The following is a 15,060-nucleotide window of genomic DNA, read 5'->3' as shown; positions in this document are numbered from 1 at the left end:
TGCGTGTGTATGTGTGTGTGTGTGTGTGTGTGTGTGTGTGTGTGTGTGTGTGTGTGTGTGTGTGTGTGTGTGTGTGTGTGTTGTGGACTGCACCTGTACAGTGAATATCCCACACACTCCAATGATGCAGAGGATGTTGAAGACGGCTGAGCCCACAATGGTGCCGACCCCGACATCACCTTTAGTGATGAACACTCCTGTGGAGCAGAGACACGGTAACTGAGCTCCACATATTACCAACCAACTGTTGACTGTTTTTGGCGACTGTGACATGGTTCTGCAGTGTAACAGAGAGCCAACTAATCCACAGTGGTATCCCTGCTCATGGTAGTGGAGTGATAATCAGTTAGCAGTTACAACAACGACTCAACAAACCATGGGCTCCTGTAAGCAGCTGACTGAGGATCTGATAATGAAGCTAACTGATGCAAAAAGTCAGGGGAAAACTGTGCCTTGAGCTTGAAATCATTTCTTCTATATTTAAAATGATTAAGAATTATCAATATAACAGAGGTTCAGTCTTGTCACAGAAACTTCTGTGACTTTTAACTTGTTTTGTGGTTAATAGTTGTGTGAGTGTGTGTGTGTGTGTGTGTGTGTGTGTGTGTGTGTGTGTGTGTGTGGTGTGTGTGTGTGTGTGTGTTTCTCACCAATGACAGATGTGAACAGTTCAGGAGCTGAACTTCCTGCTGCCATGAAGGTCGCTCCTGCAACATCCTCACTCAGATGAAGACGCTGATAGGAAGAAAGAAAGAAAGAATGAAAAGACGCTGTTCATAACAGACCTCCATCACAGATCATCACTGTGAGTTGTTGCTGTCGGTAGAAGAGCAGTCTGGAGTCTTACCTCACAGATCTTCTCTAGTGAGGGGACAAAGTAGTCATCACACACCAGCGCCAGGGCATAGAACATGTAGACTGCCTGCAGGGGGCCAACACACACACACACATACATATTGACCAACACACCACATGTGACACTTAGTTAAACATTTGTTTTTCTCTCATTAAGTATAACTCACCCGTACATTAAACATGCATGATTAAACATGTCTGTATGTCGCAGTATCACAATGGGAAGTACTCTGACTCGCTTAGTTTCCCAGAGTGGAATGGGCAGATGTAAATCAGTCTCATGTCTCTGCATTAGGACGTAGCTGGAGCTGTAAGGTGATGAACTGAGCTCAGCATAAGGACCTGAGGCTGAGGTAACAGCTGGTCTCACTCTGTCCACAGTTCAGAGTGTGTCTACTGTACTCCCAGGACCACCTAACTTCTTCACTGATAACCAACTGTGACATGATGAACTGTAGAGGCTGCAGGCTGAGGGGTGTCAGTGTTTACACAGTCATAATGCTGAGTGTGTTTTACTAAAGGAGCATTATTGTGACTGTTATCTGCATAAGACTCTGCCAGTACAGACTGCAGACAGTTTGTATAAGACAGGGTAATGTGTTGTCTTTACTGTTTCATTTATTAGAAGACCATCTGAGCTGCAAACAGAGTCAGATCCTCATTAATCACCTGTTTTATGTTTTACATATCTGTACATATGTCCCTGAGCAAAGACACTTACAATAATAACAACATGGTTAACTTTGTCAAATGGTCATGGATAATAAAAACAACATAAACTGCTACTTTCACACCGCTCTCCTGTGTCACATTCATCCATACACCACAACCTCCTCCTGCTGTGGACTGTGTCTCTCTTTTTACTACGTCACCACACTTTTCCCTTTTCTCTTGTCATAATTACTACGACCACTAGATGTAGTTTAGCAACAAAACCCATCTTAAAACATCCTATGAAGAGACTTTATATGTACAGGTTTACAGGTGAGGAGCAGTGTTGGTGTCTACCTGCAGGCTGGAGCATCATATGTGTGTGTGCTGTAGTATCTGTGCACAGTTTACATACATTATGAGATAATAGAGCAACGTGCACACGGCTTTACAGTAATGGTTCACCATATGAAATTTTCTGAAGAAAGCTTTATTAAAGAGCTGTTTCTGATCATCTCTGCTTCTCTTTCCCAACATAGTATAACTGATTTAAACCCTCACAAATGAAGAAACCTGCCTTGGAATGCAGAGACTGTATCAAACAGAGTGTGTAGTGCTGCAGGTGTCACTCACAAAGAAGACGTGCAGGCCCACAGCTCCTTCAGCTCGCTCCTGGTTGGTGAAGTAATCTCTAGGGAACTCATGGATCGCTGCAGAGAGAAAAACAACACATCCTGAAACAGTGATGGGACAAAAATATGAAAAATTCAACATTAACTCCAACACAGAAATAACCTGAATAAAAACACATGCCATCTAGCAGAGATACAAGTTAAATAAACCTGTTCATCCTTTTATAAATCTGCTTTTCCTTTCACTCATTTTCAGTTAAACGCTGGTCAAAGATTTCACCTGTCAGCTGTTAAATAGTCCACAGTAAAGACATGAAAAGAAACAGGAAGTATCACTCTGTCACAGAAGACTGAGACAAATCTGGACGGTAGCAATAAAAACTTTTGTTGCAACTACATCCCTCAAACTTTCCTCCAGCTCAGTGTGAACATCATCAATGCACACAAACACAGGACAGACACACACGTCACAGGCAAGAAAATCAAACAATTTCTAGTTTTATAGGTTGTGACATCACTGAAATTGACGTGAGAACATTTTAAGAACTTATCTGAAACCTCTGTGAGGATTAAACTGCACAGACTATTTGACTTGGGAAAACCACCGGAGGATGACAAGGTTCAACACGAGGCAACCTGCTCCGTTCTGTCTGTAGACAAGTTTCATTCACAAACTACAATCACCTCCTGGTGGTTGTCTGCCTCCTCCACTCAGAGTTGTTTCAGGTTACATCCCGGTTTATTCAGAGTCATAAAATATTAACCATATTAACTATGACTTTGACCTTGGACCTTTGACCCCCAAAATTGAATCAATCCTTAAGTCCAACTGGATATTTCTGACAAATTTGAAGAAATTCCCTCAAGGCGTTACTGAGATATCGTGTCCACCAGAATGGGACGGACGGACTGAAAACCTGAAAACAATATGGCTCTGAATGTTGCCAACACAGAGGAATAAAAAGTCATCTGAGAGAAAAAGCAGAGCTTCACGTCTGGTTGTCAGAAATCAGAATGAACAAACTAAGCAGCAGTGACAGACTTTGAGAGACGGAACAGTTTCATATGAAGTTATCTGCCAGAAAAACATCTTGTTGAAGCTGTGAAGCCCCTGTGCACCTGACCACCTCCAACTGTAGTCATGGGCTACACAGCTTCAACAAGAGGCAGTTGATGTTGACTTTGTGTCAGCAGTCCAGGCTGGTGGTGGTGGTGTGATCGGTTGGGGGAAGTTTTCTTCTTAATACCAATCAATCCTGGTCTGAATGTCTCGGTTTAGTCTCAGAGTATTTTTGCTGACCATGTTCATCCCTTCATGGCCACAGTTCACCATCTTATGATGATCCCAGCAGGATAATGCTCCATGTAACAAATTGGTTTCTACCAGAACCAACCTGAACTTCAGTGGCCTCCTCGGACCTGAATCCACATTTGCTCAGTCTCAGTGATTAGTTAAATAAACTACATATAGACTGGTGTTCACAGTCCCCTCCAGGTCTGCTTCAGAATCTGATGTGTGATGGTTGTGGTTCAGGTGCTCTTCTTTTTGGACCTGTCTTCTCCAGCTGGGGCAGGTGCTACAGATGTGCTTAAGTCATCTGACAGCTGATCCAGCTGTGCTCCTCTCTCCTTGCCTCTTACATGGGATGAATGAAGATGCAGCAAAAGATCCAAGTGAAGGACAGAGCTGAGCATCACTGCAGTTCACCCTGAGAAATCAGACCGGAACAGTTCAGAACCAGAACAGATCCTGATGGTTTTCCTCTTGCAGGTCTCAGACCTGCACTCTAACAGACTCCATTAGTTACATAAGTATAAGAAGGGGAGGAGGAGGAATCGCCCCCAGAGTCTGAGTGAGAGATCACTCTGACAACACCCTGTCCCTCCCACCTGTCAATCACTGTCTGACAACAGCCAATCACAACACACCAGAATCTGCCACATATTCATTCACAGTCATCATGTGTTTTCTGGTGCATACGAGCTGCTAAAAATAGCCTCAGCCCACTGTGAATGTGAGTGTGTGTGTGTGTGTGTGTGTGTGTGTGTGTGTGTGTTGGGATTTGCTTGGCTTGCTCTGCTCTCTGTGTGTACTTTCTTGTGTGCAGTGAGTGTGTGTATGTGTGTTTGCTCTGTGTGTGTGTGTGTGCATGTGCTTGTGTAATATGAAGACAACCCAATGTGCAGTGACATTCTCTCTCTCCACCGCCGAGAGCTCATGAGTCAGACGGCTTCAGACCCAGACCCCGAACACAACAAGTGTGTGTTCACAGGAAGTGACAGCAGCACAGAAAGAGTGAGTGAGAGAGACCGGGGGGGTAAAGCTTTTTGAATTGAGAGAGAGAGAGACTGACACTGAAGAAAATTATTTAAAACAGGTGGTTTATGGGTAACCACACAGGAAGATCTTTGCCATTAGCACCAAGAAGACATGATCATCATAAACCATCACAACCACAAACATGAGGAGGCCACTACATTCTAATCCAATATAAATCCAATGAAGCCGTCCTCAGTTTAATATCATTACTGTGGGTGGATGGATGTCTGTCTAAAAAGCAAAGCATTTTAATGGCAATAATAATACATTTTATTGAGTCAGCCGTCAGGTAGTTACGGTAAGTTGAACCCAGATGCAGCTTACGCATGGGAGATCGGTGCACAGAGGTTTATTTGACCAAAAATCCAGACTTGAACGTGACGTGACGTGACATGAACGTGACATGAACAGGCATGAGCAAAACAGCAAGACAACAGGAAAAAACAACAGGGAAAAAACAGGTAACTACAGCAGTTAAACAACAGACGATCTGACAATGACAAAGGGAAGCACAAAGACTATATAGACAAGGGAGGCAAGGGTGATTAAACACAGGTGAAACAAATTAGGGCGGGGCAGACAATTACTACACAGAAACGAGACCAAGACAAGAAGCAAAACACAGACACACAAGGAAACCAATACAAAATAAAACAGGAAGTGCAAAGATTTCAAAACAAAACTAACAAAAAGTGTCTGCCATGGCAAAATGTGACAGAAAAACGTGACATAGTCACCTTTCAAAGCACTCAAGGACATCTTACAACACACAGTAGAGGTGAGATTATATTACAGATGTCTTGTGGAAGTCACATGGCTGAAGGCTCTAAAGCCCATGGTGGATACAGGGGCAGGAGGAACAGAGACAATGGAAGAGGAAGATCTAAGAATGTGGGCAGGTATGGAGTAGCTCAGAGGTACGGAGGTGTTAGGTTGTGAAGTGACTTGAAAGTGAGAAGCAGAGTCTTGAAATCAACCTGGGTGAAGAGATGGTGTTGGGTGACGTCATGAAATACCGTCGGACCCAGTTTGGATTCCTTCAGTGTCAGTGGTTCAGGAAATCAAACAGACCCGGTGATTGTAACCGTTACAAACACTGAATAAAACAGTTTCATATTTAAATCAGTGTTTGAGCGACGCTGTACGGAGGACAGAGACATCAGGTGTCACAGTTAAGGTAAGGCTGGACGCAAATACAGACCAAGACCCAAGGGAGCTGGTGGAATAAACTGACTTTACTTACAAACAAACACAAGGAACATGAACAGGAACCAGAAGCACGAGGTAACACAAAGAACTAGAACAGCAAGCTGAAGCACAAAGTAACACTGGGGACTTAAACAGGTAACACAAGGAGTTTCAACAGACGAACAGACAAAGGGGAGCACAGAGACTAAATAGACACAAGGGAGGCAAGGGTGATTGAACACAGGTGAAACACATTAGGGCCAGGCAGACAATCAACAAGGAGGGAAACGCGACAAAGACAGGAAGTAAAAACATCAAGAGACACACAAGGAAAATAACTACAAAATAAAATAGGAAATGACCAAACTCAAACATAAATTGTCCGTCATGGCAACCCATGACACGTCAGGGAAGAGTTGGAGCTGAGAATGAAACTGTCTGGTTTAGCTAAAGTAGTTTTGGTACCAACGAGGAGAACCTCAAGGAGAACCTTAATGTGCAGTACACAATCAGAGAGGGAGGAGGGTGGATGTGACCATGTGACCCTTTGGTTAGGATCATTGTACCTGTGGGTGTGATTTCACCACTGCTCTGTCCTGGTTGTGTGATGGAGTTACTGTAACCCATAAGCTTTTGTTTCTGGTTGTGGATGTCCTAATGCCAGCCCGACATCAAAGGACTCCACCCTCTCATTCTGCTCTAATCCTGTTAAATATCCTGTAAAAAAAAAAACAGGTGAAACGCAATGTTGTATAATGCCTGGATGTGTTAGTGTTTCTATTGGAGTTCACTGTTGTTCTGTTGGTTCTGATCAGTCTGCAGCCTCAAGAGGATTCACACAGTAGAGGATGAAGGGAGCAGGAAGGAAACAGGGATGAGTAGATTATTGGTCTTTGAGCGGTGAAGAGGATCAGGATAATACTGGACTTAAAAGAATTAAACTGCTTTTATATTTCAGACTGAATGAAGAATCATATCTTCTATCACTTTCTAAGATATGATGAGACACACAGATGAAGACTGCAGATCTCCACATGTCAGACGTAACAGTGACACCTCTCCCTCCAGAAGAGACGAGGCAGAGGAGTCTCAACATCTTCACTTCTTCTACATTGGTTTGATTAACAGATCTTTTAAATGTTATTATAACGCTCAGTCGATTGTCTGTCCCTCTACACTCCTCTAACCTGCCTTCAGGTCATCAAACACCAGAGCATCAAGTGTACCAACAGTTGAAACAATAAAGTATTGAAGGGAAACCTTTTGTTATAATGGACCAAGACTGTGGACAGCTTGTCTATAAATATTAAACACGAAACTTCTGTAAACTCCTTCAACAAACATCTCAAGACTGAACTGTAGAATCTGGGTTAAATTAGTTACATCATGAGTTCATGAAGTATTTTCTACTCTGTGACCACTCAGTCTCTCAGTGTTTATGATGCCTCTTATGTATGAATTCAGAGAATAAACTGTATTATGTTGTATCAGTGATAATTCATCACTGTCACATGACACACAGACACACACTTGGTTTTGAGTGGAGCTCCAGCTCAACAGCTACAGCTGTGTTGTAGTTGGAGTTCAACATTAAACTTTATCAGACATGAACAAACTGTCACTCAGCTCACAGACAGTTGAACACTCTTAATGCTGCAGTGTGTGAAAGGTTCACAATTTAATGTGTGAGCGAGTGAGGTCAATCACACTGTCTCTGCCAACCCTCCTCTCGTGTGTGTATTTATGTATGTGTTGATCTTAATTAGCCTTTTTCCCCTGGCATGTTTTACCTTTGATGACCTCTGTTGTTCTGAGACACAATGCCTTTAATTATAAACAGCTTAATAACAAAGACAACAACAATACCCAGCCTGACTGACATATTTCACAGGCAGACTGGTGACACACAGTGGTTTTTGTAACATTCACATCTCCCTGATACTGGAGCCACAGGTTCTAGAACACATTTAAGCAATATCACACGAGAGGTTGTGATGTTGGACTGAATATCAGCAAGGCTGTGGTTGTCTTCGGTACTCGCCCTGCAGCCTCAGACCTATGACTGAATCACAGCTGTGCTGATATTCAGTCCAACATCACAACCTCTCGTGTGATATTGCTTTTTTAAAACAGTTCTACTGCCATGCTAGTTAAATAAACAACAACAGATTATGATTTGCTTTTTTATTTCATTATTTATTTTGCTACGCCAACACAAACAGTTCCGCAACTGAACTAGTACTGGACTGTTGCTAAGCAACACATAAACATTCTCCTGACCTGCAAAGTGCACACTAGCTTGCTACTTCATCTACATGTTACCTCAGGCGTGAAGTATCCAGGCTTCTTTCTTCATCCTCTTCTGCTGACCAGATTTACAGACCAGATTTAATCCAAATATTATTTCTGGAAATATTTTCATCTTTGCAAAGTTCGTTAAAATCTAAGATAGATAACGGTCGTTAATGTTAGGCTAATTAACGGCTAATAGAACACCTGTGAAGTGGAGTGATACATATAGTTAAAAGTCCCAGTGCTGTTGTGCTCTATATCAGCACTCATGGAATGACTGTCGTCCAATCAAATTACTTGGTTGGAACTAACCGTAGAAACAGCAATAATCTACAAACACTATTAACATAAGCCATGCCAAACCACACCTGTGTAGCTTAAACACAACCTCGTGATCAGTAACAGACTTCACCTGAAGACAACCTTCATCACCATCACAGCCTGATACCAAGCCGCTAGTGCAGTAGATAAGCTTGTGTATGGTGCTCTAAGCAAAATTATGTTACACAATCATAGCAGCAAATAAGAGTCTTTAAAAGAACAAAAAGGCAACACTGGCAAAGATATACATGATTATAACAGAGAGTGATGGGGCAAACCCTGGAAAAATGCAATGCTGAGGTCCATGACCTCTCAAGGTCACCAGAGGTTAGATATAAATTGCCTCCACGTCTGAAATATAACCTTGGGGTATGTAAATTATATGCTGAAACTTTCATGCTTATTTTAGTTGTAAAATGCACAACTGGTTTGCCTGTCTGCCCCACTATGTAGACTGGTTCAGATCAAACACACACAACCAGTCTGCACCGGGTGTGAAGCAGTTTATCTGGAAGAGGAAGTGCTGAGACTCTCATTATATTTGGAGGCTGGTATGTTTGGTATATATGATGTTTTTTCTTTTATTAGTGTGAAGTCTCTGTGCTTTTTAAAACCTGTAATCTTCACACTGACTCAGTCTGAAGGTGATGAGGGAAAAATGTTTGTAAAATTACACACTATAAATGATGTGGAATAAATCACTCCTGAGATTTTGGTCATTTCTGAGCATAACACAAATGTGAGGCAAAGCTTTAGCCACACCCACACACACACATACACACACACACACACACATGGTCAGTGGTCAAATAGCCGAGCTGTGTGAGATCAATGTGGATTTACCCGAGCGGAGACGGACAGCTCGTCACTCCAGGGGCAGAGAAACAACAGTCGACCCCCCCCCCATCCCCGACCCTGGCCGTTGCCGCCGCCGCCCCCAGCACTTACATAACAGCAGGATCATTACATAAGAGCTGTGAGGCTCCACAGAGACTGACAGAGACAGAGAATCTAAATCCTATACATCATTAAAGGATCTGAGCAGGCAGCAGAAAAGACACTGCTGTATGCTGATGACAGATGGCTTTCTCCATCTATGACAAAGCATGTCAGCATCTGTTCACATGAACACACACATGTATACATGCAGTGTGTACAGGGAGAATATCAGGTACAAACAACAGTCCTGCTGTCACATCAATACCCTGTGTCTCTAAAAACAAATTCATTATCAGCAGAAAGACCTTGTATTTCATGGGCTTTTTTCAACTTTTAATCTGTAACTTTTTCACGTTAAAATGTCTAAAAGTCTTATTTTTAAGATACACTTTTTACATCTTGGTCATTTTTAAGTTTTTATTTTAACCAAATGAAGGATTTTAGTCATCAATCATCAGTTATCAGAGAAAAAGAAAAAAGCTGAGCTAATGTTAGCAGTGGCCAACGTTACAGATGTGTATTTAATACAGGGTCAAAGGTTGACCAGTTCTCTCAAAAAGTTTAGTTTTATTGTTCCCCATTAAACTTCCCTTATTATGGTTAGGAACCAAAACTCGCTTCCAGGTTAGATTAGAACTGGTTCCAAAATGCCAAGAACCTGGTACCCATAAAAAAAACTGAATTTCAGTTCAGCTTTTCGGTTCCTACATGTCTGTAAGGATGTATACAGCTATCTGCCAGGATCTGTCTATATCACACAACATGGATGTCCATTAGCACAGGCCAAATCAGCAGATTTATCTAACACCTGTCTGTTAATTAATTAATTTAAAAGAAAATTAATTCAACTGTATAAACTTTGTCAAAACCAGAGGTCCAATAGAAAAACATCCAGAGCATAAAGCTTTATAATAATCTATAGAACCTATATTATGATAAGACTCAACATTCAGCTGTAAACAGGATTTTAATAAAAACACTGAGGTCATGAGTCCAAAGTCCTCAACACAACAGCTACACCAGGACCAGACCAAACACCAACCACCGTCTGTACATTTAACATGTACTCTTCACAAACAGATGTGTGGTTTCAGTTGATCTGTTACTAACCTTCAATCATGTCACAGGTTACTGCCTTTCTCTGTTCAAACCTGACAACCTCATGAACCTCATGGACACAACATGTTAGTTAGAGTTGATTAATGTCAATAGCGTGAAGTTAATAAGTGTTAATGAATGAGTTTTAGAGGAGTTGGGATTGTCAGACTATAGCTGTTAATGCTAAGCTCCTCTCATCACCTCCTGGCTCCAGCTCTGTGGTTGAGAGGAGGAGGACTGGAAGAAGAGGAGGAGCAGATGAGGAGGAGCAGAGGACGAGGAAGGCCAGAGGAAGAGAAAGACCAGAAGAGGAGGATAAACCAGAGGAGGAGGAAGACAAGAGGAGGAGGAAGACCAGAGGAGGAGGAAGACCAGAAGAGGAGGACCAGAGGAGGAGGCCCAGAGGAGGAGGAAGACCAGAGGAGGAGGAGGACCAGAAGAGGAGGATAAACCAGAGGAGGAGGAAGACCAGAGGAAGAGGACCAGAGGAGGAGGAATACAGTCTCACATTAACTGCAGCAGCTGGAAACTAAACCACTGAACTGACCTCTGCTCTGTGTTGAAGCCCAGTTGTCCTGCTCATGCTTGTGATCTGCATCATGTTTTACACTAAATACATTTACCTTCAATCATAATTCCAGTTAATCATCTTATTTATGTCACTGATGAAAACCTGGACTGTGGACCTTGCCACAGTAAACTTTACAAACACAGGAGGTCAGAGGTCAAACAGAGTGAACGCACCAGGAGTTTAGTTAATAGTCCAACATTACAGAGGAAAACTGGAGCATGAAGGTTTGGGTTCAGTTTCTAGAACCAATACTGGTCTCTGTGTTTTTATAGCCCCTGATAAGATAAAATAGAACATGACAGCATCTTATTGTTCACTGCAGGTCCCAGGTCAGAGAACATGAATTATCTACAGCTGATGAAGAAAGATGAGGCTGATGGAACCAAACTCTAACAGGAAGTAAAAGCTGAACCAGAAAGAAAGAAGAGAGAAAAACTACAAAATAACGCCCAAGTTTCACTAGAGCGGGATTTATCCTCTGACATGTTTCTAATGGTTCAGTAGTTTTAGTAGAGTGTTTGGTTCACACTGTTTCTCTCCTCAGTGGAACCAGCACAAACCCAGAAGACGAGGACATGATGATTAAACACCCTCCTCTCCTCGATGACAGCGTCACCTCTGTGACAGGCTTTTAATGAGCTGTGGCCGGTGATACACTCTCTCCCTCTAGAGCTGACTGAAGTGATACCTGGGTGGTGAGGGGAGGTTTAAACTAAACTATATTGCCAAAAGTATTCACTCACCCATCCAAATAATTGAAATCAGGTGTTCCAATCACTTTCATGGCCACAGGTGTATAAAATCAAGCACCAAGGCATGCAGACTGTTTCTACAAACATTTGTGAAAGAATGGTTCGCTCTCAGGAGCTCAGAGAATTCCAGCGTGGTACTGTGATCGGATGCCACCTGTGCAACAAGTCCAGTCGTGAAATTTCCTCGCTCCTAAATATTCCACAGTCAACTGTCAGTGGTATTATAACAAAGTGGAAGCGATTGGGAACGACAGCAACTCAGCCACGAAGTGGTAGGCCACGTAAAATGACGGAACGGGGTCAGCGGCTGCTGAGGCGCATAGTGCGCAGAGGTCGCCAACTTTCTGCAGAGTCAATCGCTACAGACCTCCAAACTTCATGTGGCCTTCAGATTAGCTGAAGAACAATGCGTAGAGAGTTTCATGGAATGGGTTTCCATGGCCGAGCAGCTGCATCCAAGCCATACATCACCAAGTGCAATGCAAAGCGTCGGATGCAGTGGTGTAAAGCACGCCGCCACTGGACTCTAGAGCAGTGGAGACGCGTTCCCTGGAGTGACGAATCGCACTTCACCATCTGGTGATCTGATGGACGAGTCTGGGTTTGGCGGTTGCCAGGAGAACGGTACTTGTCTGACTGCATTGTGCCAAGTGTAAAGTTTGGTGGAGGGGGGATTATGGTGTGGGGTTGTTTTTCAGGAGCTGGGCTTGGCTCCTTAGTTCCAGTGAAAGGAACTCTGAATGCTTCAGCATACCAAGAGATTTTGGACAATTCCATGCTCCCAACTTTGTGGGAACAGTTTGGGGATGGCCCCTTCCTGTTCCAACATGACTGTGCACCAGTGCACAAAGCAAGGTCCATAAAGACATGGATGAGAGAGTTTGGTGTGGATGAACTTGACTGGCCTGCACAGTTTCCTGACCTCAACCCGATAGAACACCTTTGGGATGAATTAGAGCGGAGACTGAGAGCCAGGCCTTCTCGTCCAACATCAGTGTGTGACCTCACAAATGCGCTTCTGGAAGAATGGTCCAAAATTCCCATAATCACACTCCTAAACCTTGTGGAAAGCCTTCCAGAAGAGTTGAAGCTGTTATAGCTGCAAAGGGTGGGTCGACATCATATTAAACCCTATGGATTAAGAATGTGATGTCACTTAAGTTCATATGCAAGTCAAGGCAGGTGAGCCAATACTTTTGGCAATATAGTGTACATTGCAGGCTCAACAGGCAGCGTGTATAAAATGAACACATGAAGAAGAAAACCAAGAGACAGAGGATGGATCTATCTGACGAACGAGCTGCTGTCTGTAGCAGATGGAGGAAACTACACACACTGCTGGTTGTGTGTGTGTGTGTGTGTGTGTGTGTGTGTGTGTGTGTGTGTGTGTGTGTGTGTGTGTGTGTGTGTGTGTCACTCCCAGCTAAAGGTTACATGGTAATACTGGCATTTAATCTGTGAAGCAGCAAACGTGGGCAGAAAGAAATCAGATGATGACCCGTGTTGACCTGGACTCATATTATACAACAGAGAGATCAATACAGGCTTTCTACAGCTGAGGGTGAGTTATCTGTTATAACATTATGAGTTTTGTTGTTATCACTCTGGCTGTTTCACTGCTCTTCAGCCAGAAAGTGACGAAACTCATTACAACAGGATTTTGAGAAATGCAGTTAGTAATTTCAGCCAAATAGCTATCTGTAGCACTTGTTGTCACCTGTATTGCCTCCAGCTTCTTGTCATGGACCTCTGACTTCTCCAAGATTAGAGCAGTGAGTTTAGCAAACTCTTTGGTCACATCACCAGAGATGGAGTTAGCAACAGATGCATGGCTGTCTGCCTGCTGTGAGGACTGCCTCTCGAGGGATTTGCAGAATTTCTTGTAGCTGTAGGATTTTGTTGCTACGTCCTCCTCATTCATGGCTGTGTCCGAAACCACTCACTCCTCCCTATAGTCCACGATATAGTGAGTTTGCCATTTTATAGCGCTCCAAATGTATAATGAGAATTATTACACCCTAAATAGTGGACTCATAGTATCCCACAATGCATCATGAAAAGTAGTGTACAACCAATGTTCACTAACCAAGCAATATATACCATCATGCATTGCACTTGTAGTGTCCGGTAGTGTTTTTTCATTTTACTGCTGAGCTCACGACATAGTCCTCTACATACACCTCCCTGGATAGTGAGTAGAGAGGAGTGAATGACAAATGAAGAATAAAGACAGAAATAAAATAAACTAAAATAACTAAATAAACAAGTTTTCTTTGAGTCACACTGGCCGGCAGGGAGTCGAACTAGGGACCAGCTGCTAAGGACTCAGTATGCCCATATGAAATTCTAAATTAGAAGTGCATCTTCACAAAAACCGGGAAAGAATATTTATTTTCGAGGACATTTTTTCAAAAAAAGAGAACAATCCTGGGAAAGACGAGTGGCAACCCTGCGAGCCCTCAGCTGCTGGAGCTTTTTCATTATATCTGTTTTCTCCACACATTTACTGACATATCAGGTGACGAGGAATCACATTTACTAACTCATCCAACCCTGATATGACGTCAGGGTTGTAATCTTCAGAATTATGATTTAAACATGTGTTTCTGTGTCCAGGTAAGAACATCCAGATGTGAATGGGTCCAAAGAAACAACCTGTAGAAAGGATTTAAAACATGAGCTGAACCTGGTCAGTTCAATCACCACAGTAGAGGTTCTACATTTCAGGTCCGTATGATTCATCCAGTTATACATTTCATCATGGTGCAGGTGGAGCAGTTCCTCAGTAACCCACACAGCAGAGTTTCCCTCTGTCTGTCTGAAGAGACACAGAACAGAAAACTACCTGCTGCCTTTAATGACCTCATTACCTGATGGTGTCTGATGGTGGACCGTCAAACAGTCCATCACGTTTTTGCTGCTCCTGTCAGTCTCTGCGTGACCGTTGTTCAGGGTGTGTATAACAGCGTGCTGCGTGTGTGTGCCAGGACTGGGCTCATGGACCAATCACAATCAAATCTCAACCCTCACTGACCCAACCTGAGTCCACCTGACTCAACGAGGGTTGTTATTTGTATGTGAAGCAGTGGAGCTTTGTGTATACACTAGTTATTTATTGAAGTACACACACACACACACACACATATACACACACATACACACACAGATACACGCATATACACACAAATACACACACATATACATACACACACACACACTTATCACGCACAAACAACACACACACACACACACACACACACACACACACACACACACACACACACACACACACACACACACACACACACACACACACACACACACACACACAGACATAGGTAGGTTGTGTCCACTGAGGTGCTGCTCTGTCACACTGTGGTTGTGTTAATAATTCCCAGTGATCCTGCTCTGCTGCCACAGAGCTACAACACTCTACAGCTG

General features: G+C 43.0%; 1 protein-coding gene across 1 annotated transcript in view; it reads right to left on the bottom strand.

The window, feature by feature from the left end:
* Positions 1 to 15,060, bottom strand: part of LOC111239229 (sodium/potassium/calcium exchanger 3-like) — a 46,857-nt gene that overhangs the window by 12,096 nt on the left and 19,701 nt on the right. Inside the window, exons 4-7 of the mRNA XM_022769061.1 lie at positions 2,140 to 2,216; positions 848 to 922; positions 651 to 735; positions 94 to 197 (exon numbers count right to left, since the gene is read on the bottom strand). Coding sequence (XP_022624782.1) covers positions 94 to 197; positions 651 to 735; positions 848 to 922; positions 2,140 to 2,216 — 341 coding nt within the window. The remainder of the gene's footprint in view (positions 1 to 93; positions 198 to 650; positions 736 to 847; positions 923 to 2,139; positions 2,217 to 15,060) is intronic.

The sequence above is a fragment of the Seriola dumerili genome, unplaced genomic scaffold (genome assembly GCF_002260705.1).
Source record: "Seriola dumerili isolate Sdu_G_001 unplaced genomic scaffold, Sdu_1.0 BDQW01002174.1, whole genome shotgun sequence".
NCBI lineage: Eukaryota > Metazoa > Chordata > Actinopteri > Carangiformes > Carangidae > Seriola > Seriola dumerili.
The sequence above is the reverse complement of the archived record's forward strand: the minus strand, read 5'-3'. Positions and strand labels throughout refer to the sequence as shown.